Raw genomic sequence first — 19,678 nt, forward strand, 5'->3', positions numbered from 1 at the left:
ATCGATCATCCCAAAAGGTATCACCTTCATATGATAATATGTGATTAGTAAAAATTTAGAGATGAAGAACTAATTATTAAATTGTTTTGATTAATATTGAAATTATTGTGATTTAATTTGTAAATGTATTTTCATCGAAATAGATTGTCTTATAAAACAAAAAAAATACATAACATTTTTATAGCGCTTAATCTTTTTAATAAACAAAAATATTGTAATATTATTGTTATGATTGATCATTGGGGGCTAATAAACTAACTTTTTAATAAAAAATTTTTTGTTTGAAGTATCACAAATTAAATATTATTTGTTTATTAAATTCGTATTTATTAAATTCATTAAAATTCAAATTTATAAAGATAAAATTATATATAATTATAATAAAATTATTTTAGTTATTTATAAAATTTTTAATGTAATGATAAAAAATTATAATTAATTAACATCAAATATTAAGAAATATTAAACTTAAAATATTGAAAAGTGCATTCTTAATTTAATTGTACACGAGCACAAAAAAAAAATACAAATACGAGAGTTACACATAATGTTACAAGAATAATAGATGATAGGAGAAAGATAGAAATAGGATAAATATATGAGAATCAGAATTATTTGTAAAAAGTTTTAGATGAAACAAAAGTAAAAAAAAGAGCTAATAATAAAGAAAAAACAGAGATAAAAAAAATATCTTAATACTATCTTTTAAATATCAAAAATATTTAAAGTTCAAATATTTTTTAATCGAATTATATTTGTATCAAACAAAATAACATAATATACAGTCAAAGTACACAGAATAAAGTGACATGCAATTCTTTTTTATATTTTAGAAAACACAGAAATTTGGAAATTCGGAAATCATCTTATGTATCACGTCACATGCGATATCGATTCAATATACAGAAAACAATATTATATATTTTATAAGAAATAATACGAATTAATTTATTTTATAAGAAATAATACGAAATAATACGATTATGATTACAATTATATTTTTGACATGAAAATAAATTTATTAAAATGATGGTATTAAAATGAATATACTCGTTTCAGTTCCAAAAATTATAAACTATATATAGATTTTTATTTTGAACTTTTTAAATGAATTAATTTTGTATACATAAACAATATTGTAAATATTAATTGAATATTGTAAATATTGTACCTGAACTATATTAGATAATATTATGATGATATATTAGATGATGTAAAAAACATTTTAATCTTTTTTGAAGAATCTTTTTAAAAGATTTCGGAACATGTAATATAAAATATTGTCATAAACTGTTACATCTATTCTGTTTTTTATCTATGATATAATAATGCACGATCGGTAATTCAGGTAATAGATATAAATTCCATAAGATGATATATCTATTTCGAATTTTGTCTATGGTGATACATCATAGCAGACGACGTGTATTCCCGGTGGATAGAAAGAATATTTAAAAAGTCAACTATATTGGTTAGGCTTGTCATGATTAAAACGCGGATTCTTACAATGCTTCTGAGTCCGTTTTTTGCATAAAATAAAATTATGGATCATTTAATTATACTGGTGGCTATATTACATTTATTATATTGTCCGTTTACAAAAGTAGAAGAAAGTTTTAATCTACAAGCTATGCACGACATCTTATACCATGGTTTTAACCTATCAGAGGTAATTATTAGAATATTTATTAAAAATATATTACATAAATATATATAATTTAATTACAATAAAAAAATAAAAACAATAAATAATAAAAACAAGAAATAAGGATATATTTGTCTTCCTGTCTTCTTGACAGGTTGCTGACATGCAATCAAAAAGATATTACGCAAAATCTTCGATATTATATTTAGAAGCAAATACATATATTTATAAATTTATGATCAGCTGATATAGTTTCTGTACGTCTAATGTAATTAATTTCAATTTTTCTTAAACCGAAAATATAAAAAAAGAATTTATGTTTGTTAATAATATAATATAAATCAATCAAAAATTAAATTTAATAATTGAAAATATTTATATTAAAATGCACATTAAAAAAAATTAATATAAATAAACACTAATTATTTATTACATATTCTTATTTTGTGAATTTAGTATGATCACCATGAATTTCCTGGAGTTGTGCCACGATCATTTGTAGGATCAATTATAGTCTCAGGCTTGGCATCACCTTTAATAGCAACTATTAATTATATGCAAATTAATAAATTTTTTGCTCAATATATTGGTAAGAATATTATATCAATTAATAAAATATATTGATATTATTATTCTGTTTGATTTATATTTTAAAAAAATGATTAATATTATATTTTTTCAGTAAGAGCAACATTGGGCTTATTAGTAATAGGTACATTAAAACTCTATAGAGATGCTTTACAAAGCATCTTTGGTCTGCAATTTACTAAATGGTTTGTTGCAATTACTGTAACACAATATCATTTTATGTATTACTTAAGTCGTACATTACCAAATATAATGACTATGCCATTAGGTAATTTAAGTTCAAATTATTATATATTTTATTTAATGCTTTATGAAAATTACTACTTATATTGTATATATTATTTCTATGTCTATAGTACTACTGGCTTTATATGGATGGTTGAAACAAAGTCACATCATATTTATTTGGTCATCTGCAGCAGCAATAATAATATTCAGAGCAGAACTTGCCATGCTACTGGGGTTATTCCTTTTGTACGATATAGCCAACAAGAAACTAACCATACTAAGGTATTTACATATTATATTGCGGACCATTGATTCCTAGTATGGCTATAACATTGCATACAGAAGTGATTAGAATCATCAAGGAACCTTCTGCAAAACTGCACTGATTTGTAAGCTTTGTTTGCTTATAAAACTTATTAACATAATAAAACCCTTCCATAAGAAATAACTAAATCAAATATAAATCCCTTGTTTGATAAATTGCGGTACAACTGTGCTCTTGTTAAAAGTAGAAAAAAATAATTAAAAATAATTATATAACATAGGAAACCTTTGTTATTAGAATCATATAAATATGCTATTAGAATAATAAAATTAATTTTTCATAAAATTAATTTTTTTAGACTGTTTAAAATTGCGGTTCCAGCTGGTATATTTTTTCTAACACTAACAATCGCAATAGATTCTATATTTTGGAAACGATTATTATGGCCTGAAGGTGAAGTATTTTACTTCAATACTATACTTAATAAAAGCAGTGAATGGGGTGTATCCTTTGTCAAAATCATTTTTAAATTTATTTAAAATAATGAATTTAAAATATATTTATTGAACTTAATATAAAAATAGACATCACCATTCCTATGGTATTTTTATTCAGCTCTTCCACGTGGATTGGCTTTTTCTTATTTTTTGATACCTTTAGGAATGCTATGGGATGCTCGAGTTCGAACATTAACAATTCCTGGTATTGCATTTGTTGTATTATTCTCATTTTTACCTCACAAAGAATTGAGATTTATCATATATGTTTTTCCATTATTAAATGTCAGTGCTGCAGTTGTTTGCCATAGAATGTAAGTAAATTACATTTAATTCTTTAAATGCTTTCTAAATTATTTTTAATTTTTAAATGTTTAAAATTATATTTTTCTTTTTTTCTTAAATTAGATGGGAAAATAGAGCAAAAAGTCCATGGAATGGATTTTTGGCATTGATCATTTTAGGTCACTTAATTTTAAATGCCCTATTTTCTATGTTTCTTTTATGTATTGCTGGTTCCAATTATCCTGGAGGTTTAGCAATTGCTAAATTACATAGACTTGAAAAAGATTCTCTCAATCCAGTGCATGTACATATTGATGTTCTCACTGCACAAACAGGAGTTTCAAGATTTACACAAACAAATAATTCTTGGATGTAAGTTTTATAAATAACTTTTTGAAATTAAAAAAAATTATTAATTTATCTAGAATAAATCTAGAATATACTTTAGATAACTTTTTTTCTTTAGTTAAAAATAATGCAATTTAATTTATTATTAACTATCTTTCTAGTTATTCAAAACAAGAAAATTTAACTATTGGCAGTCCAGAAATGCTTCAATTTACACATCTTTTAATGGAAGCCAAAAGTAAATATTCACCCAATATAAAACCATATCTTAAAACACACGAAATTTTGGATTCTGTGGATGGTTTTTCTCATATAGCATTAAACTATAATATATTACCACCAATAAGAATAAAGACTAGACCAATTATATTTATCATGAAAAGAAAACCATATATACAATATGATCCCAAAAAAGCAATTTATTTAAAACATCCAACTGAAAATTCTACAGAAATAAGTGTAGAAAGTAAAAAAATAAATGATACCGTGAAAGATGTGGAACCAATATTGGATGAAATAATGGAATCATTAGAACATTTTGAAAAACCATTAAATATTAAGGATATAAATATAGATACAGAAATACAAGAAATCAAATTAAATAGTACAATAAATGATTCTATCGAATTCAGTAAATCATTAAATACAAAAAAAACATTTAATAATTTATCTGAAAATAATTTATCACAATTAGAAACATCAAATAATAAAGAAAAATCAGAGATTGCATTAAATTTAGAAAAAAATATTGGAACTGAGAATAATATTAATTTACACTCTCATGTTAAAAAAGATTCTAATATTAAAGAAGAAGAAAAATTAGATATAAAGAAAGATCAAAATGAAAAATCAGAAATAGATAAAGAAGAATTAAAATTTAATGTACAAAATAACAGTACAACTCTAAAAGAAGTTCAAAAAAATGTTAAAAAAATTATTCAAGAAAAAGTGGAAGCAGTTAAATTTAGAAAAGATACAATAGAAGAAAAATCAGAAATTTCACAGAAAATTAATGCTAAAATAAAAAGAGTTCCAATAAAGATAGAATCATCACAAAAAATAAAAATGACAACGAAGCAAGATTTAAAAGAAAAATTATTAGAAGTTCAAGAATTAAAAGAAAAACCAACAATAATTCAAGAAATCAAAGAAAAACCTATAGAAATTCAAGAAGCAACAATTGAACATAAATCAATTAACATAAAAGAAAGCATTAGAAATATAATTAACCAATTTAAGGAATTCGAAAAAGACTTTATATATGAAGATTTGGAAATGGATAAAAATGAATTAGATATCGAATATAATAAACAATCTATAGAAATAAATACAAAAGCAGCAAATGACTTATCAAATATAGATATTGTGATGGAAGATAAAGATACAAAAACAATCAAAGATGTCAAAGAAAGTTTAAGGGATATAATATATCAATTTAAACAAATAAAAAATGAATTAACTTCAGAAGAAGATGATCAATTTGAAAAGATTGAAGCCACATATATGGAACGACCAATTGCAGAAACATTAATGCAGTTTAGTGAAGCATTAAAAAATTTAGTGCAACATAGAAAAAAAAATAAAATATATAATATAAACATTCTTGAAGATAAAAATGATGTACCTAAAGTACAAATGTTGTCGAAAATACCTCTAGAAAATCAAATTCCATCTCAATTTTCAAAAAATTCAAAAAATCATAATAATGAAGAAAATATACATATTATAGAAAAGGTTATTCAAAATATGAATAAAAAAGAAAGTTCAAATCCAGGTACAAATAAAGTTTTACAAGAAAAATATCTTACCTCATATAATAATAACAAAAATATCTTATTAAATGCTCAAAAATCTAATAGTATCTCAAATAATGTAGAAAATAATGCTTCCAATGAAAAGAATAAAATAATACAAAAAAATATTGGAAATAACTCAAACAATTAAATATTAAAATATTAATTCATTCTTTTATGTTTTTAATACAATTATATAATTATAATAATATGTAAATATGTTATTCTGTGATAACAAAAATGTATATCTTTAATGCTCATGCATTACCAACACGGAAAAACGAATTTTATTTTTTAGTATTATTTTTTAAAATATCAAAAAATATTGAAAATGATAAAACATTTTTTTTTTTTTTTACATAATATCATAAAAGTGCCAATTTTATATAAAATTTTGTGTAAAAGGACGAATTGAAATAATTGAATTATGTATTAAATATTAATTTAATGTATATTAATTATTTCACATATTATATAAAAATGTCTTAATAATTTTTTATATGTTTAGATGTTGAAATATTTATCTATATATTATTTGATATAAAATTAATATTTGTCAATGCATGCTTTTAAAAAAACAATTTTAATATTGACCCTTGATTATTTAAATTTTAATAAACTGTCTTATAATAATTTTTTGCATTTCTGCTTTCTTATGTTTTGTTTGTTTTTTTCTTAATTATAACATTGTTGTTTTATATTATTTATACCTTTTTATTTGATTTATATTCTCATCACACACAAAAACTTTATACACTTTATACACTTTATTATAAAAAAAATATATATTTATTTCCATATTGGTATTTGCAGAGCATCAAGTGCCTTAAAATTTCTTCATAATTTTACGTAAAATATATCGTAAAATATATATAACATATAATATATATTAATATTTTACAATAAGCAAAAATAATTTAACATGAAAAATTGTAAATCTAATATTATTAATTTAATAATTGATAATAAGATATGTCAAATTACAAATAAAAATTATATTAAATAACATTAATCAATAATCAATTAATAATTAATCAATATTCAATTTATTTTTATGAAAAATTTTTTACACTTTTTAATCACTGAAATTTTTCACTTAATATTAACACTTGTCTAAATGTTGCTACTGTATTATAGAAAGTAAATGCTAAAATCATCCAATACACTATTTTATCGCGCCAACCGCATTTCAGAAATACAGGAACATTATCTTCACACTAAATAAATGAAAAATAATTTATACAAATTATATAATATAAACGTGACTATTTATTTTTCATATATCACATTATTTCATATTAAAATTATTTGACCTGCATTTTTGCTTGTTTTAATTTCAAATTTCGTAACTTTTTGTCTTCAATTAAAGATGGACGTCCTAAGCAAATTGATCGATTTGATAAAATAATATTCTTATGGAAAAATTTTAATCGAGTAATCTAAATATAAATATAATTTTATGTGAAAAGTTGTAATATAAAATCATATGTTAAAAAATGATTATATAGATATTTATTGAGATGAATACAATATAATGTTTATACAATGTAATAAAAAAAAATTAATTCTTATTATAAATAAAAAAAATATTTTCAAAAATATGTACTTACACACAACATTTTACAATATTTCCAAGATTATATTAATTTGTATCACTTTATTTATCTATCTTATATAATTGTAATTGATGTTCAATTCTATAACTTTATGTAAACAAAAAAAAATGAATGTTAAAATATAATTACTTATTTAAATTCGCGCCGATATATGATAATCGAATTATAGAAAAATGTAACTTTCTTTTATTATTGCACAGTTGGCGAACCTGAAATGTAGTTCATAAATGGTAGGAGAGGAACGCATGCGTACTCGTTTCGCGACGCAACAGTCGTAAACAACATTTTTTCCATAGAGATTTTTAACGAATTTACGCACGATAATTAGAGCGTCCAGAAGGACGCATCACGATTTTTCCGCGTTTTCATACGATTTCGCGGAAAAAATGGGGTCAAGCTTACACGTTCAGTGTACGTGATAAACTTATGGGTTTCTGGCATGCGGTGACGTCATCCGGATCGTTCTGGAAGAACCCTGCAGGACAATAATGGCGGGTATGTATTTACATCGGGACAAAGGGAATACGGATTGCCATTCGACAAGCTATAATCAGAGGTGAAATGTATTACGAATCCTCGATTTCAGATTTGTATGCTAAATACAACTGCACCTATTGTCAAGAGGACATCTCGGGTTTACGTGTAAGATGTGTAGAATGCCCAGATTTCGACCTCTGTTTGCAGGTGAGACGAGCGTATGCTTGTTCTTGATCACGTGTTCACGTCTCCTTTTCCCCCCTCTTTGCCCTCCCTTGCTGATCTCTGTCATATCTTCGTCTATCCTTCTAACTTTACTGGATTTTGCGTGTTGAGATTCCTTTTTTAGTCCCCACCCTTTTTTTGTCGACAAGTTCTGAAATTATTATATTATACTACTACTCGAACTGAATGAAATGGTTCTAATCACGTGGTAACACATGCATACGTATGTCACTTCTATTTGATACAAATATGTCAAAATTTTAGAACCAATAAAATAAAAAAGAAAAAATATTATTTTAAAAATATTATGTTTCTTTACAATATAATTAATAAAAATAAATGATACAAATAAATGAAATACTATTTTAAAATAAATTATTTATAAATATATAAAGATATTTTTTATTAAAAATAATTATTCATAAGTATCTTTTATTAGAAAAAGAATAATATTTTTTAAATTTAATAGTGTTTTTCCGCTGGAGCTGAAATTGGACCACATAAAAATGACCACTCTTATCAGTTTATGGTAAGTACTGAATTAAGAGGTTTAAAAGTTTAATAAACTGCTTTTAAATACAAAAAAGTTATACTTTTGATTAAAAAATTAATGAATTTTTATATTTTATAGGATTCTGGTACCATTAGCATATTTAATGGTAGGGGAAACTGGACTGCTAGAGAACAACTTAGACTTTTGGATGCCATTGAACAATTTGGTTTTGGAAATTGGGAAGATATTAGTAAACATATTGAAACACGTACGCCAGAAGGTACATTTGTTGTACTGTAACTTTTTGCATTAAATAATATTATATAATTTTAGCAAAAAAAATATAATCTTACAAAATTGATTGTTTAATAAATAAATTAAAAAAATTAATATATAAAAAATTATTTTCTATACATAATTTATTTTTATCTCACAGAAGCAAAAGAAGAATATATTGCTAGGTATCTTGATGGAAATATTGGAAAACATACATGGCCTCCTACAGAAAGCTACAAACCAAATATTACAGATCAAACTAAGTCAGATCATGGACCTCTATCACCTGATCTCACATCTCGATTACCACCTTTGGATATCACTCCAGAAGAAGCTGCACAACTGGGATATATGCCACAACGAGATGATTTTGAAAGGGTACATTTTAAATTAAAAATATTTCTATTTCACAATACATTATTGTTATACCATTGAAATCTTTTCTACAGGATTACAATCATGAAGCAGAATCACTTGTTTCTTCTTTATTTTTAAATCCAGCAGAAGATGATGATTTGGATATAGCACTTAAACTTGCACAAGTTGACATGTATACTAATAATTTAAGGGAGAGAGCACGACGAAAAAGAGTTGTACGCGATTATCAGCTTGTTTCTGCATTTTTTGCTTCATCTAGAAAAGATAAAACAATAAAGAAAAAACAATCGAAAGAGGAAAAGTATGTTTAACTATTGAATAATATTGAATAAAAATAATATTTTGTTTTGTACAATATTTTGATAATAAATCTGTAATATATTATAGGGAGTTTAGAGATAGAACACGAGTATTTGCACAGTTTTACACGGCACAGGAATATGAACAATTTTTAACAAATCTTGAAAGGGAAAGAGAATTACGGTTACGTCTTTCAGAATTATTTCGTTATCGAGAACATGGTATTACAAGACATGAAGAATGCGCTCATTTCGAACAAGTGATGGCACAAACTCAGGGACAAAATGATACTGTAGATCATTGGAATGAAAAAAAATCTGTAAGTATTGGTATTCATGTATTTGTTAACTTTTCCCACATTGCAATGGCAATTGAATTTTTTTTTCTTTTTTTCTTTTTTTTTTTTTTTTTAATGGTATACCTTTTATTTTATACTCTATTGTATAAAATATATATTAGGTATATCTACTTAAATTTCAAAGTATATTTTAGAACATATTCGTAAAAGCTAGTAGAACTTTTGGACTTATTAAATGTCATTTAAGATATATTTTTTTTTACAATTTTATGTTTGTAATTTTAATTATGTTCTACGAAAATAAATTGAAATAATTGTTATTTTAAAATAAAACGAATTTCTTAGTATATTTATTTGTTATAGTTTTATATTATTTCATATTTATATTGATTATTTTACATTTATAACATAAATATGTTATTCAAAAATTTATATGCAATTAATACAAATAATAAATTATTGATATATAAGAATTCATTAATAATTATAATTTGAATATCAGAGTCTATATTATACTGTATACACTAGCTTTTGCTTCTCATTTAACTAATTCCATTGTTTGTGGTGCGTGTTGCCAGGCATTTGTGAACAGATTGTATCAGTTTGCATTTCACTTAGGGCAGCAGTGGGCCGTCCACACCAATACACCGCCACACCTCAAAAAAAAGGTACAAAATTATTCTAAAGTTGACTTTTGTAATAAACTTAATTTAACATAATTATATATATAAAACATCGTATAATAAATGAAAAATAATAATAAAATAGATGATTTAAAGATAAATTTGTTTTATATATAGAGAAGAAGAAAAAAGTTACTCTTCCACCGACCGAAAGTACATTGCAAAAGACTTACCCAGCAGCAGCTTCTCAATCAATCAAACCAATCCCAATCGGATGACGACTCTAGCCAATCAGTGGGCGGAGCCGGATAACAATCCAAATTCTTCCAGCCAGCATTCTACCAGCTCCAGTTCTGCCGCAGAAAAGAATTATACTGCGACAACTTCTGGAAAATCTTGCACAACAGCGGGAGATTCAGAGGAACGAGATATAGAAATGGAAGCAGCAGCTCATTTATTGACAAAACAAGAAAAATCCTTATGTCTTCAACTTGATCTGAAGCCAACACAGTATTTAACACAAAAGACATTGTTGTTGCAAGTAAGTTTTTATATAAATAAATTATTTTAAATAGTAAATAATAAGATTATTTTCTATTTAAGTAAATATTATATTCTTTCAAAAATTGGTATATCCAGTTATATATGATTACTACAAATAATAAAGAAATCTTTATATTTTTTCTATCAATTTTATTTTTAGGAATTTTGTTTAAGAGACATCAAATAGTAAATTTTATTTCATATCAAACAAAAAAAAAATTGTTATGAATAGATTTTAGAAAATAAAATTTATCATATTCTGTATATGTTATATAAATAAAAATTGTATATTTGCAGGAATATCTAAATGGTAATAGAAGATCAGGCGTTGTACCTCAATCGGAACCAGAGAGTAAGATATTACATTATCTGGTAGCAAATGGCTGGATCGCGGCCAATTGATTAAACATGTAAAAAATTAACGACCATTTCCATTCTAAGTCACCTTTTATTTTGCAAACTAAGTCTTAGATATAATTAAAGTTTGAGTCTGATTTAATTAACATATATAGGGCAGGTAGAGAGAGAATGCGTGTGTACATAATTTAATATGCAAAGACGATTCTTTACTTTTTTGTTTAAATAATAAATATTTAAATGAATGTATTGGCGGATAAATTGTTAAGAACGATAAAAAGTGTTTGATTGACTTCTTTATTTCGTTATAAACTGACAAAGCACTAATTTAGATTATCCGAAAAATAATTATTTGAAAAAATTTTTATTAAGTTTTATTGTTTTTATTAAATTATTACGTCGTTTATAACAATCTGACCGTCAATTATCAATATTGTTGATTACTTTTTAAAAATTCAAATATTAAATTATTATCACCGTATCGTGCAAAATACTTCCGTGCGCTTCTGTACTTTATTTTAATGTTGTTATCTTAAACTTCTGTTTGACTTTTAATGTTACATTAGGAATTATTTAACACTTCTTATCGAGAAAATATATCTCTTACACTGCCTTTATAGAGCCATGAACATATTGCTCAATTAATTCTTCCACTATAATATTTTCTTGTGTAGACTATTAATTGCACATGCTCTTTTCTATCTGTTTCAAATGTGATTTGTTACCATACTTGACAATAAGGAAACGAAGGAAGAAGTCACGTTGTAGTCGAGATTTATAGATCGTTGTTTAATACAACATTTAAATGATTGAAACGTATCCATCCGGGAACTTATCATCAATTGATATTTTATGTAATAGTATTTGAAAGTTTCTGGCAGAATACGTGTTAAAATATTTAAATAAAAGGCACTTTAAAATATTTATATAGCTAAGATTTTCTCATGAAAGTATTGAATATTTCTAGTTTAATAATAAGTATAATGTCCTTAAACTGTACACATGTATACATACACACGCGTAATAACACAGATATTTCTTCGCATTCTTAAAAATTTGTCCATTAAAAAAACTCCTAAACGTTTTTCGCATGCATGATTTTACGCGCAAACAAATACATTTTATTCCATAGATTCTTTAAATAACTTAAAGAATATTCCTTATTGATAAAGGATGGTACAAAGAGCAGGTTATAAGAGGACATTTGTTATTACCATGAAGATAATATGATATTAGGTAATTTATCTGTTGCCTGTGTAATATTTGTAAATATGAACGAAAAATAGTACCTTCTTAGTGATACTACTTTTAAAGCACAAAAATAATGGCGGCATAACCTAATGATGCGTTAAGCATATTGTGTGATATTGGTGGTGTTCTGAGCCAAACATGTATTGCAGAAAAAGACACTTTAACTTTTTAGGAAAATCAATTATTTTCCATTGCTTCTAATAATAGTTATCTATAATTTTAAAATTATTAAAAAATAAAAAAAAGAGGAGTAATATTTATACTAATTTGTGCATTCTTAGTGCACTTCTTGAGAAAACTCTTGATATATGCTAACAGCTTTTATTTAGTATAAGCTGAAAGCTTCGAAAAATAGCAGAGTTAATTTGATTATAAATTTTCAAATATTAGAAAAATTAAAAGAAAGAAAACAGAAAAAAAGATTAATCTTTTGCTTTAATATAATTCAGTACTTCCAATAATCCCCGCTTTTTGAAATTTCGAAAATGGCTTTATTCGTGCGAGAGATTAAAATAAAAATTTTATCTTATATCATTATATAGATATAAAAAAATGTGGAAAAAATATATATATGTGTATATATATACATATATATATATATGTATATAAATAAAAGAAATTGCTTACAATTGTAAGTAATTATAAAAAAAATCATATATATAAAAAGAAAAAAGAAGTCTTAAAAAATACTTTTCATTTCTAAATAATACTTGTGGTATATTGCTTAAGCACTAGTTAGATAACAAAATAGGGAAATAGCTGCTCATATTTTTTACGGAGAGTAGAAGACTATTATCCCTTTTGTTCGATATAATTCTATTTTCTGCCCTAAGTTTCCACAAAAGGGCATAATTATTCTTCGATAGACGCATTTTTAAAAACTTATTCTAATCACTTTTTTTTTTTTTTTATTTACTTATTTGGGGAACAACTCAAAAATTAATTGCTATTTTCTGTTTTTTATTGTGTGATATTCTTATATTCTTTGTTCATAATAATTTGAATTTTATTTGTTGCTTCATGGGACTTCCACATACTTTTAAGACGCTTTCGATACATATTTTTTATAAATCAAATATTTTGAAAATTTTTTAGTTAATTTTTTTCTTTGGCTTTTTTTTTTTTTTTTTTTTTATGATTCCCAATCGTTGGTGATAATTTGCACGGATCGATTTATCCGTCGTTTGACTGTAATATTTCTATAAGAAATGGTCCATTAAGAATAGAGACTGTTCAAATGAATGAACATAAACAATGTTATCTCGAACGAAGAGAACGATACGCCTTCCTGTAGTTACTTAAAATATAGTAATTTAAAAAGTTCAAGAAAATAAAGTTCAATATAAAAACATTTCAGTGACCTTTATAACAAATTCACAAGCGCACTGTCGTTTATAAAATTTAGGGGATAAATTTGCATTCATGTTTTTTTTATTTCATATCGAAAAATGATGAAATGTGAAAGTTTTTGGTTAAAAAAAAGATGAGAGTGATCGTTTATTGAAGAGTGAGTGTAATGGTTATAAGGATTCGAAATGTTTTGAAGAATTCAATAGAATTTCTATTCTGGGATGTATTTGTATTTGTAACAACGAGTTTGTTACTCCTCATTGTTCTAGAAGTAATGGAAGAATTAATATTTCAAAGCGAAATGCTTTCTTGTACTTGAATCAAACAGTCGTTGAATGTATAAAATAAACTGTACAATAGGTATTTTCCCTTAAAATCATATTTCTATTAATTTCGTACCATTTTTTAAATTATTCCTTAAATTATCCTTTTCTCATATGTTATAATCTCGGAATGATTAATTTTTTTTTTTAATTTTGCTGAATAATATTTGTTGAATTATTATCTCTTTCATCAAATATGTATACAAATGTATTGTATATAAATATTATCAGATTATTTTTAATCTCCATAATATATTTTTTTGTAAATTAATTATTTTTTGCATATTTTTATTATTGCGAAAATTATTTGTAATATGAATATATTTGAAGATGAATATTATTTAAATAATATTTAGTAAGTGTGTTAGGATGAGTCAGAATTACACAGAAAACATCTTTTTCTTCTCTTCTTCTTCTTCAAGCAAATATTTACTCCGGTCAGTTCCTAGACTATGAACATTTCTTTTGACTTTAATGTAAATCTTACCTTTTAAATTTTCTAAAAAAATATCGTTACACAATTTTTCTTCTAAAATTTAATCTCTAATTTTTTGCGTATCTTCAATTTTTAATATGTTGAGATATTTATCACATAAGTAAAATACAAAATATGTGGTAACAAATTATTAACTCTTATCACATTAATTCTTATCAAAAATAGTTTCATATTGACATATATTTAATTAATTAAAATTCATAAATATTACAACTTTATATAGTATATTATATGTATTTTGGATAATTACATAATTTTTCTAATTATCAAATTATCAATTGTTAGTAGAAAGATATCTATCAAATATCCTTAATTTCTAAGCCCTTGATTGATTTCGAAAAAATTTCTTTTAACAGGTTCTAAGCAGGCTTCCTTTTTATTATATTATTCAATTGAACTATATTAACATAAAAATTGAATTTTAAAATTTTAACCTTATACGTATTATTCACACGATCTTCGGTACGTGATATGTAAAGTTAATATCGCAATTAGAATAATTTATTATTATAATTGCTAGTGTAACCTATGTTTCGCATAAAGAATCACGATCGAACGAATGTCGTATAATGCGTCATGTTAGAAATCGTGAACTTCCTTGAATTAAAGTTTCTGACGTCTTTGTAACTTTTTTTTTTTCATTTTGTACGTCCTTCGTTGATAATTTAAATACTTTTTTTGCATTTTTTAATCTTTTTATTTACGTTATAATTTTATAAATATCGTCATATTTTAATCTTTCATGAAAAAATAATTTAAGTCTTATTCTTTTTTTTTTTTTTTATTTGAAAACAATATTACATGTCAAAAAAGTATTTTCTTTTTTCGTTTTTTTAACTGATACTATTTTCGGTTAATTATTGAAAAGTAAATATTTATCAATATTAATGTCTTAATAAATATTTTACAAATTCTATAGTGAAATAAAAAAAATGTATTATATAATTTTGAAAAACAAAATATCAATTTAAAATATAATTTTTGATTAAAATTAAAAAAATAAAATTCAAGAAAAATATATCGGTGATTCATAAATATATTTTATATTGCTTTTTTTATTTTTTCATGCGAAAATAAATGACATCATTTTATATTCTTTAAGAAAAATAAAAAATACATTAGCTATGGTGATGTATGGATAAAAATGATGATTCATAAAATAAAAATCAATCAATTAAAAATTTTTTATTTATACTCATTATTACCATTATAATTATTATAATTGTTCATCCTGATGAAAATTTATATCACATTCTTCAAGAATATTTTTCATTAAAGACATTCTTTTCAATAATTATTTTTGAATGAATCATCATTGTTGAATCAATAACAAATCTAGAATTACAGAATACGTTCCATATTTTATAAATTTATTCTGATATTATTATATTTTCTTCAAATTGTTTCAAGATCATGTTATTTTTATTTATATATAATAATATTGATTGTTTAATATAACATTTTTTCATCTATTCCATAAAATTTGGACAATAAATTCCTCATTGAGTTTCTGAGAAGAACATTCTAATATTATTATCATACATGAGATCTCGCGTTTATCTGTTTATCCAATTTCTGACAGTGTTCGTTGAAAGTTTTAGAAATAAATAAAGTAGCATTTATGACAGAATTATTTAAATGATTGAATTAGCATAGGACAAGATTATCGAATAGATAAAATAATTTTCATGGTAATGAAATTCAAAAATAGGTATATAAATATTTGTAGAAAAATAAAAAAAAATTTATCTTTTTCTTTTAGAAATAAAATTTGTATTTCTAATTCTATTGAACAAAATAAAAAAGATTGGTTTGAAAACATAGTTTATTTTTTGAAGAGAAAAATAACTTTGACTCGGAATTAGATTAGCATGTTTTTAATTACAAATTATTCTTATAACACGTATTTTTATTTGTAAAAATATAATATTTTTATATTAATAGTTTAATATCTTTATTAAAGTTAAATTCATAATATTTTGATTTTATATTTCGTGTTTAACTAATTTTTATTGTTTTATTCTTACAGAAAATTATTTTAAAATATTACATAACACTTATTACACATTATATATTGTACGAATATTCTAAGATACAACTAATAATTTTGATAACAATTTTTTTTAAAACAGTTATGATTACATTAATTATTCATACTTAGTTTAAAATACAACATGAAAAATAAAACTAAGAAAGCAATATATCTTTCGATTCAATGTATAATCATATAAAATCATGGTTTTTATTTTCAAATCTAGTTTTAAGCATAATAAACAGATTAACCAGAAGTTGAAGAGCAAGTTTTTACGAATACTTTTTATTTGCGGTTATTATACCGTGAATAAAATATAAATTAAAAAAATATATGCAATAAAAATATTATTATGTTAATTATAATATTAAAATTATAATTTTTTAAACATATTTAAATTCATCCAATTGAACTTGTGTTATTACATAATTAATGATCATTTTCATAATATAATCTTACTCAGTGATACAAGAAGAAATATAAAATTTCCTAACTTTTTTCCTTCATTCTTTTTTTAAAGATTTAATTAAAAAACTGAACGTAATATCGAAATCAAATTAACATATTATTCGAATATTTTGTTTCTTAATGTGACGGAAGAAAATAGAAATAAAAAGACTTTTAATGTTCTTCTTACGTTCTCTTACATTCTTTCGTTATGTTAAGTATACACTTTTAATTATTATGATCTTCCAACAATCGTCATAAAAAAAAATGGTAGAATATATAAGTTTAAAATTAAATATTAAATATGTTAAAGAAAGAATAAATTATTATAAATTATTAATACATTGCAAAAAAAAAAAAAATAAATCGTACTCTTAATAAAATAAAATTTTCTTACATCTTATATTTATTTAAGAAAATTTTTTATAACTACGATCAATATCTCATATTTAAGTAAAAATAAAAAAAAAATTCATATATTCATATTCTATTCCAATTTGATCTTTTAATTCGTTGAAATTTTTGATATTGAGTTTCAATAATAAAAAACAAAATATTATTGTTTCACGCTATTTTCTTTTATCTAATTATATCAATTTCCTATAAAAAAAAAAAAAAAAAAAAAAAAAACACTAATATATTTTTCGCACGAATGGAAACTTTAGAAGCAAATAGAGATACACTATCATATGATTAATCAAGTATGTTAGAAATTCATTAAAATGCGTAATAACGAAAAAATCAAATATTTCCAGAAGTTTGAATAAAACGAAGGTAAAAGTACAGTATAAGTATTCCAGGTAGAGTTCGGTCGTCATTGTTCCCACCTTCGACCATTATGGACCTCCACGATTAATCCTACCACCAGTAAGCGGGCATATATAAGTGCCATGAGCCAGAGGACTTTTACAATCGTACAACTAATAGCAGCTAACACGTCCAGGTGAGTGTTTCGCGCGTTCTACTAAAGTATGCATTACTTCATAAATCGTTTAATTGTCTTTGAATATCGATCAATTTATATATCAAATGTAAGGATTCATCATCATTAGTATTAGATTATCGTGAACGAATCGGTGTTTAATTAAAATCCAATCTTGTGATTGTTAGATATTTCAAAAGTAATTTTAAAATATAAATTTAATTTTTAATCTTGAATTTATCATGCCATTTATGTTAAACTTTCAAATGGTGTTTCAGGAAAAAATAATTTTTATTTTTTAATCTTTGGATGCCTTGATTTTTGGATTTATAAAAGTGTTTTAATTGTAACTCTTAATTTCTTAATAGCGATCATGAAGGTCTCAATAATTTGTTTGGTCTTTATGGCGGCCATTATCCTTGTGGCTGCTCGTCCAGACGAATATACAAGTAAATTTGACAATATTAATGTGGACGAAATTCTGCATAGTGAACGTTTGTTAAACAATTACTTCAAGTGTTTGATGGATGAAGGAAGATGCACAGCAGAAGGAAATGAACTCAAACGTACGTATAATGAAATCTTATTTATTTTATAACGAAAAACGAAGAACAGAAGAAAGAAAGGAAAAAATCAAATTGTATTTAACAAACTTACAAGAAATTTGATATTTCTTAGAAATTTATATTATTTTTTATAACTTTTTTAATTTACAATTTTATTTGATTAGTTTCATCGATATTATTTATTTTGATTGAATCGAATTTTTTGATGTTTATAACACGTTTCCTAATATTTTAAATAATTATTGATTATTGCAAATAAAGTATTTGGTATTAGTTCCACGATATAGTAATAAATAATATATATATAATGATAAATTGAATAAAATTTAGAAAAAAGACATGTCATGACATGACAAAACAAATTATGCATGGTATAAAATTATAAGGTTAAAATAGAATTAAAAGATAACAGAGTATAAGAACATATTAGAATATAATATAGCTTATTAATAATGTGTTAATCTCACATATATCGTGTATTTGATTTTGATATTATTTTTAATTTTATTTCTCTCTAATTAATAATTCCATCTTTCAGGAGTCTTGCCTGATGCTTTGGCCACCGATTGCAAAAAATGCTCTGAGAAGCAACGAGACGTGATCAAGAAAGTGATCAAGTTCTTGGTCGAGAATAAGCCAGAAATGTGGGATGCCCTTGCCAACAAATACGATCCAGACAAGAAGTACAGAGTCAAATTCGAGGAAGAAGCGAAGAAGCTCGGCATTAGTGTTTAATTTAATAAATTGAGAATCATTATTGAAGATTCATTTATAAAATTACTCATAATCTTGATATATATATATATATATGTAGACGATATAATAAGCAGTTGTAGTATAAATGAAAGAAGCGGAAAACAATCTCGACGTGACAATTAGTGTAAGTTTATAACAGGAATAAAATCGTCTTTTGTGAATTAATGTGAACTGTTTGTTTTTGAAAGAAAGAAAAAAAAAAAATTTCAGTGAGGGAGATCAGTTGACCAGACGTGATAAAATTTTAAATTCCTTTTTGCTGTTTTCGATTTCATGCACGAAAAAAAAAAAAAAAAAAAA

General features: G+C 23.8%; 3 protein-coding genes and 1 long non-coding RNA gene across 9 annotated transcripts; 3 read left to right on the plus strand and 1 right to left on the minus strand.

Annotated features, from left to right (window-relative positions):
* Window positions 1–1,290: 1,290 nt before the first annotated feature.
* Alg12 (Alg12 alpha-1,6-mannosyltransferase) lies at window positions 1,291–6,282 on the plus strand. Of its 2 annotated transcripts, none has more exons than XM_003689809.4 (8): window positions 1,291–1,669; window positions 2,102–2,234; window positions 2,328–2,501; window positions 2,590–2,743; window positions 3,085–3,229; window positions 3,311–3,537; window positions 3,632–3,880; window positions 4,018–6,282. In XM_003689809.4, exons 1-8 carry the CDS (start codon window positions 1,544–1,546, stop codon window positions 5,798–5,800), a joined length of 2,991 nt encoding a protein of 996 aa, XP_003689857.4. In that variant the 5' UTR covers window positions 1,291–1,543; the 3' UTR covers window positions 5,801–6,282. The 2 variants fall into 2 exon arrangements, with proteins under 2 accessions (XP_003689857.4, XP_086771975.1); XM_086915849.1 differs by having other exon boundaries at window positions 3,085–3,179; window positions 3,387–3,537.
* Window positions 6,283–6,672: 390 nt separating this feature from the next.
* Window positions 6,673–7,459, minus strand: LOC147656324 (uncharacterized). The gene is made up of 3 exons (XR_015294637.1): window positions 7,260–7,459; window positions 6,963–7,088; window positions 6,673–6,866 (listed from the first exon to the last, which is right to left on the minus strand). It is a non-coding gene; the product is annotated as an uncharacterized LOC147656324 (long non-coding RNA).
* A 22-nt stretch (window positions 7,460–7,481) lies between these two features.
* Window positions 7,482–18,072, plus strand: Ada2b (Transcriptional adapter 2B). 5 transcript variants are annotated; one of them, XM_012484592.3, is made up of 11 exons: window positions 7,482–7,760; window positions 7,852–7,949; window positions 8,437–8,496; window positions 8,599–8,740; window positions 8,897–9,114; window positions 9,186–9,415; window positions 9,502–9,733; window positions 10,331–10,380; window positions 10,513–10,876; window positions 11,176–11,230; window positions 17,935–18,072. In XM_012484592.3, exons 1-11 carry the CDS (start codon window positions 7,754–7,756, stop codon window positions 17,988–17,990), a joined length of 1,512 nt encoding a protein of 503 aa, XP_012340046.2. In that variant the 5' UTR covers window positions 7,482–7,753; the 3' UTR covers window positions 17,991–18,072. The 5 variants fall into 5 exon arrangements, 4 of the variants coding, with proteins under 4 accessions (XP_012340046.2, XP_086771978.1, XP_086771976.1 ...); XM_086915852.1 differs by lacking the exon at window positions 7,482–7,760 and having other exon boundaries at window positions 7,774–7,949; window positions 17,921–18,072; XM_086915850.1 differs by lacking the exon at window positions 7,482–7,760 and having other exon boundaries at window positions 7,774–7,949.
* CSP3 (chemosensory protein 3) lies at window positions 18,050–19,543 on the plus strand. Its single transcript, XM_086915853.1, has 3 exons — window positions 18,050–18,165; window positions 18,425–18,622; window positions 19,161–19,543. The coding sequence occupies exons 2-3, from the start codon at window positions 18,430–18,432 to the stop codon at window positions 19,355–19,357; spliced, it is 390 nt and encodes a 129-aa protein (XP_086771979.1). The 5' UTR covers window positions 18,050–18,165; window positions 18,425–18,429; the 3' UTR covers window positions 19,358–19,543.
* Window positions 19,544–19,678: the final 135 nt, after the last annotated feature.

Source organism: Apis florea, unplaced genomic scaffold, assembly GCF_048593485.1.
Source record: "Apis florea isolate Af1SG1 unplaced genomic scaffold, ASM4859348v1 contig_3798_pilon, whole genome shotgun sequence".
NCBI lineage: Eukaryota > Metazoa > Arthropoda > Insecta > Hymenoptera > Apidae > Apis > Apis florea.

What these genes read in the sequence shown, in the direction of transcription:
- Alg12 (XM_003689809.4), top strand. Translation starts at nt 1,544, where the DNA reads ATGGATCATTTAATTATACTGGTGGCTATATTACATTTATTATATTGT. An exon ending in ATGGTTTTAACCTATCAGAG is followed by an intron (nt 1,670 to 2,101) that starts GTAATTATTAGA and finishes TTGTGAATTTAG; the next exon opens with TATGATCACCATGAATTTCC. An exon ending in GCAGTTGTTTGCCATAGAAT is followed by an intron (nt 3,538 to 3,631) that starts GTAAGTAAATTA and finishes TTCTTAAATTAG; the next exon opens with ATGGGAAAATAGAGCAAAAA.
- Ada2b (XM_086915850.1), top strand. Translation starts at nt 7,827, where the DNA reads ATGTATTACGAATCCTCGATTTCAGATTTGTATGCTAAATACAACTGC. An exon ending in AACGAGATGATTTTGAAAGG is followed by an intron (nt 9,115 to 9,185) that starts GTACATTTTAAA and finishes TCTTTTCTACAG; the next exon opens with GATTACAATCATGAAGCAGA. An exon ending in AAAAGACATTGTTGTTGCAA is followed by an intron (nt 10,877 to 11,175) that starts GTAAGTTTTTAT and finishes GTATATTTGCAG; the next exon opens with GAATATCTAAATGGTAATAG.
- CSP3 (XM_086915853.1), top strand. Translation starts at nt 18,430, where the DNA reads ATGAAGGTCTCAATAATTTGTTTGGTCTTTATGGCGGCCATTATCCTT. An exon ending in AGAAGGAAATGAACTCAAAC is followed by an intron (nt 18,623 to 19,160) that starts GTACGTATAATG and finishes TCCATCTTTCAG; the next exon opens with GAGTCTTGCCTGATGCTTTG.